We start from the raw sequence: 6,100 nt of genomic DNA, 5'->3' as shown, positions 1-6,100 counted from the left end.
TCAATTTCCCCTAAGCCTAAGTAGGCATTTAGGTACATTTACTATTTGTAAGAGGATTTACAATTGAGAAGAAACATCCGAATGTGGGGTAAAAATAGACAAAGTTATTAATGGATTCTGGGTCTCTACTTGTAGCTACAGTATTTTAAAAAATTGTTATTGATGTGGCTACATCAGTAATGCCTGCCATTCTGCTATTACTGCACACACCTGATGAAGTCAGAGGTAGAGTGTCTATTTTAACCTTCTGGGCCCCTTAGTAGTGGATGGAATAAATTTTTACCTCTAGATGGTTTTAATGCACCAAGCAGTTAAATGAAAAAATAAATATGTTTGATAGAATTAAATATAACGAATGCAGCAAAACCTAAATACTTTATGGGGAGGAAAAGAGAATGCTTTACAGAGTGTCTTGGATCATTTAGTCTCAGACATAAAGAAAGTGATGAGCTTAGGTGGTATTCAGTACCCAAGGCTCCAAGTAGACTACTGAGGGCGGTGATTCAAATGTCACTCCAACTGGAAATGACTTTCCTTGAACAGTGCTCTCCGCAGGGCACCCTTGACCTCTATGTTCCTCAGGCTATAGATCAGTGGGTTCAGCATAGGTTGAAAAAACTGTAAAACAGGAAAAGGATCTTCTGCTGGGTGGCTGGGTTTGGAGGCCATGTACATGACGATGGCGCTGCCAAAGGAAAGCCCGACCACGCAGAGGCAGGAGGAGCAGGTGGAGAAGGCCTTTCTGCGGCCCTCACCTGGCTGGATCCTCAGGATGGCAACCAGGATGCATGTGTAGGAGACCAGCACCAAGCAGAGGGGCCCAACTAAGACAAACACAGACGCAACAAAGATGGCAGCTTGGTTGAGCCAGGTTATCAGCACACGCCAGTTTGAGGACAGACAGGCTTTCTCAGAAGAAGTGGTTGATTTCATGAGGCCTACAGAAGAGCAGTCTCAGGAGGAGACCCACATGGACCAGGGCCAGGAGGGAGCCACATGCCCAGGAAATCACCACCAGGGTGATGCAGAGGCTCCAGCTTACAATGACAGAATACTGGAGGGGGTGGCAGATGGGCACATACTGCTCATAGGACATTACCGCCAGGAGAAGACATTCGGCGTAAGCAAAAGTCAAAAAGAGAAAGGTCTATGTCATGCAGTCAGCAAAGGAGATGGGCTTGGCTGGACTCAGGAGGTCTCCCAGCATCTGGGGCACCGTGTTGCAGGCATAGGCTATGTCAACGATGGCCAGGTGTGAGAGGAAGAAGTACAGTGCAGTCTGGAGTCCAGTGAGATGAGCCCCAGGATGACCCCGTTCCCCGGCAGGGTGAAGGTGTAGGACAGGGAGAAGAGCCCAAAGAGAAGTATCTGAATCCTTGGGCCAAGACAAAATCCCAGCAGAATGAATTCTGTAACGACTGTCTGATTTTCCCCCATTTCACTATGAAAAGGATAAAATGGGATTGCTTAGCACAGAGTTATCGAAAACATCTAGACATTATTTCATAAAAATAGTCATATTTAAAGGACAAAATTTTAAGGTGATGACTAGTTTTTCATTAAGTTAATCACTTAATCTAACATCCAGTTTTATAGGAAGGGGACTGGGTCACCAATGATAGGTTACCTAGAGCCACTGACACTTGTGATGGGGAGAAAGACTGTCAAATCAAAAGAGGAAATAAAATAACCATGAAATAGGGATGATCTTGGAGCTGCACGTGTCAACATCACAAAGAGGATTTCTGGGATGCAGACGTAATCAGTAATGGAAGAACTCCAAATATGAGAATTAGAGTAGTCTTAGAAAAGAGAAGTAATTCAAGTTTCTCAAGAGAAATATCAACTGTGTCACTTTTAGCAGCTGAAATCAACCTTTGCTCTCTAGAGCAGCTTACATGATAACAGGAGGAAGAAAAAGATAAAGTGAAACTTTTATGACAATGTGATTGTTTAAGTTGCTAAGAAGGAATCAGTGGATATGCTCCATGTGAGCTCTCATGAGTGATGAAATCAAACCAACCACTGGGCATTTGGCAATTAATGTACTGATGGGTTCACAGTTACTGATTTACCAAATAACTTTTTTGAATAACAATCCTTACAATTTGTAGGAATTGGATTTTGGGGGCTGCCCAGTGTTCATGTATTGTGAATCTAGACTTGTGTGCAGGCGTGTGAGTCTGAAGTCAGGCATTCACACATCGTTTTGAAGGCTGTGGTGAGTGTGGATGCAGGTGAAAGCACTTCAAGACATAGTTCCCCATGTGCTGCTTGTAACCCTACTACTCTACTCCTATCAAAAGAGAAAGTCTAGGTCATAATCTAACTGGGAAAGGCCATACCTGGAACAACAGTGTGTTGCAGGCCTCGCCATTTGTGTGATGGCTTAACATTTGCATCATGTTTCATTTGTGAAATTCAGAAAGACAAGAAATGACAATTCATTAAAAAAATCAACTCTGCCCTACTTCAGCAACACAAGAATTGATATCTGCTTTACAGATAGCTAATTTCTTTTTGGTAAAGAGATAATTTAGTGAATTTGTCATTTTACAGATTTATATAGCATTAAATTGGTGGTCCAGCATTTGATGCTTCTGTGAATTGGTGATGTACCAAACAATAGTTGGCTTGTCCTTAAGTCCTGTATAAGAGCTGCCTCAAAATACCATGTAGAAATCTAGCATCTTTGCTGGTGCAGACATTTAGTTAGCACCTTTGCTAGGCAAAAATAACCTGGGGCTGAACTACTGAATTTGTGCCTGCTTGCCGCTAAAGAAAAGGCTTCTCCAGGGTTAATGTATGGAAAGGTACTTTTGTTGATAAGATCCTGGTCCAGTTGTCGTTATACCAATGGAGACATTAATGAGATGCTCCCTGAGGACCTTGGAAATAAGAGAAACAATACTGATTTTTGAGAAGCAAAACTTGTAAAATCCACTCATAATGGATGGGAAGAACTGGAGGAGGAAAGCAAGAAAACCTGTGTAGACATATAACTGGAGAGTTCTGAGTGCATTCAAAAACTCCACTCAAGGAGCTTTGATGCGATCTCACGGAAGAGGCGGAGGAGGATCTGATCGTGACTCAGGAATCCAAATGTGACACTTGCGTGAGATACTTGTCTACAGTAAGACTGAGGAATAAGGAAGAGGGTTACCCATGGGGCCAGTGGTTATCAGCATGTCTTCAGCACTGTCCAGGGGAGTCTGGCCTGATGGTATGAGAGTGCTGTCCTCCTGGCAGGTCTATGTCTACAGCTCAGATGGCTTGAGTGATCAGGGATCAATAACCCTCGCTGGTAGAATCTCCAGTTAACTCCCCCTGCCCCGATTCCATGCTCACCAATCAACTGGGAGGTATTAATTTACCTTCTTATGCAGATATTTTGACAAAGAGGGAATGTGCTGGTAAGCCAAGTTCTTGCCAATTTTTTTATAATAAATAATTCCATTCAGGGTTATTCATGGTTCGGTTTTTGAGTTTGAATAGTATGATACAGATGAGAAATGAATAAAATTTCCGAAGCTGGATCTACAAAGTGAGGGCCAGGCCCTAGACAGAGATAATCACATAGAAATACCACCCAAGGAAAGCTTTTCTGAGAAGCTAATTGAAATCCTGAAGGACATCCCCACTAGATCCCTCTCTAGAAGCAACAAATGACTGTTTTTTAAATAAGTATTATCAATAAATTATTATATTACCAAGACACAATAGAATCTACCATACTATGAACTCCTAACATGCGACTAAGGCTTATTTTTTTTTCAGGAGTATATAAAAAACTACTGTGCTAGGACAACCTTTTAAATTTATTTGGAAAACATATTAAAATATCTAGTCGTGAAAATGAGTTTGAATCTGCATCTTATAAAATGCTTAATCTCTTTATTCAGTCCTCCTTTATTTCCTTCTGTAACTTCCAAAATGATTAGATAAAGGAAAAAGAAACACTACTTACAAAGTATAAATCTCTTGGAAACCTAAAGGGAGAGAAAAGAGAAAGAAGGTCCTAACAAGTACATTAAGAGTCTTTACAAAAACAGTTGACATATTGACGACTGGATTGTAACCCACTCCTTGTGAACAAGGAACAGGTGTATCTAGGTTTGTAATTTTGGCACTTAGCAAATGTTTACTGAGTGAACAAATGAATGAATGAATACACGTAAATGAGTGAATGCCTAAATACTGAAAGTTTGGACCATTCTTGGACTGGGTCTGTAATTTCTGACTTGCTTAAATCTTCTTGACCATAATCATACCCAATTAAGGACGTTCATCCCAAGGCCAACAAGAACACTGACTGAAGTTTGATAATAACAACTGTAGCATCTCAAAATGTTTAAGCACTGAACACTTGAAAGACACTTCTATTTTCTTTCTTTTTTCCCCTCATATTTTATTTCATTCTGCATGTTATTAAAAGCATCTTACCTGAACTCAAATGGATTAAATTTGCTAAAGGACTAACAGAAGTGAAAGGAGAGACTAAGAAAGGAATTAAATATGTTGCAGTTCCGAATGCAACATTCAAGCATCGTTTGATGCTATAAATGATACATCTTATATGTATGTACAAGTTAGCATTTTAAAAATTGGCAAATCGTTTTGTGACTAATACGTTATCCATGATCTCTGTGGTTTCAAAGTAAATATCTAAGATTGAAATCATTTGTTTATACACGAACAAACCTGTCAGCACTAGATGCGACCTACGTTTCAAAAAGTAAAATTTAAGACCTGATGAGCTCACAAACTCTTTTCTAGTGTTGTGGGCATGAGTCACATAGCATTCCTAAAAATGAAAGCTATTTTTAAATCCTCAATTCAACTTAAGTACTGCATGTTTTGCTTTCCAGTTATAAGAAATACTTGTTACAATTAATGTACTCAATAGAACCCTTCTCTGATTCTTTTCTAGAGCAAAATATTTTAACATTTCTCTTGAGTTTTTTTCCTTGACCCATGTGTTATTTAGAAGGATGTTGTTTAATCTCCAAATATTTGGAGGGATTTTCCAGCTACCTCTCTGTTATTGATTTCTACTTTAATTCCATTATGATCTAAGAAGAGACATTGTATGATTTCTATTCTTTTCAATTTGTTCAGGTGTGTTTTATGGCCCCAAATGTGGTGTATCTTGGTGAATGTTCCATGTGAGCTTGAGAAGAATGTGTATTTTGCTGTTGGATGAAGTGGTCTATAGGTGTCTGTTATATCCCGTTGATGGATGGTGTTGTTTAGCTATATCCTTATTGATTTTCTGCCTGCTGGATTGTTCATGTATGATAGTGGGCACTACAGAGTAGTAATTAAAGAGCATAAGCTTAAGGGTCAGACACACACTTACTACTTGTATGACTGGGTATAGTTCTTAACCCCTTAGCCCTAGTATTAACTTTTTTGAAAGGAGAAAAGTGATAGTACCTATTTCATGAGGTTGTTGTGAAGACTGAGATAATACGTGTTAAATAGTTAAATGATTTAACTGAGACAAAAAACTGACCATATTCCTGCCACACAGGAATTGTAAGTATTACAATGTAAGTCAGCAATGCGATTTTGTGGATAATATACAGTTGAAGGATCAGGAAAGCAGGTTTTGGCTTCTGACCTTTCAATGTTTTTATTGGGAAAGTGATTAGTTGAAGAGATATTAGGGATTAAAAAGAGCACAAAACTGTGACAATTCTATTAAAAACTAAAGAGATTATCCTTTAAGTAGCAACTCCTTCCCTTTTCTTCACTTCCCTCAACCACCTCAACCACACACACACACACACACAAAATCACACACACACACAAAACCACACACACACACAAACACACACACACACAAAAAATCACAACCACACACACGCACATACATTCATGTACATTCCAGGTTTGGGAAAGTCTAACATTTAAAGTATTTTCTGTGTGTCTGACACTGTTCTCCAAGTTATGGGTAATGGATAAGATGTGTATGGGCTTCATAGATTATATATTGTGGTTTTGTTGATGAGACATAAACACAAGGACTGAACTAATGTCATTTTCCCCTGAAATGAAAGATCACTCATAATACATCCCAGTATAATCTTCCTTGGTT

At 39.2% G+C, this 6,100-nt stretch overlaps 1 protein-coding gene across 1 annotated transcript; it reads right to left on the bottom strand.

Moving 5' to 3' along the window:
- Positions 1-510: 510 nt before the first annotated feature.
- On the bottom strand, positions 511-1,437 carry LOC133096688 (olfactory receptor 2A1/2A42). The gene is given in 3 exon segments (XM_061198288.1): positions 511-873; positions 875-1,272; positions 1,275-1,437. Coding segments are annotated over 3 exon segments (924 nt in total).
- Between the last annotated feature and the right edge of the window lie 4,663 nt (positions 1,438-6,100).

Source organism: Eubalaena glacialis, chromosome 8 (genome assembly GCF_028564815.1).
Source record: "Eubalaena glacialis isolate mEubGla1 chromosome 8, mEubGla1.1.hap2.+ XY, whole genome shotgun sequence".
NCBI lineage: Eukaryota > Metazoa > Chordata > Mammalia > Artiodactyla > Balaenidae > Eubalaena > Eubalaena glacialis.
This window is presented reverse-complemented; position numbering and strand designations above follow the sequence as displayed.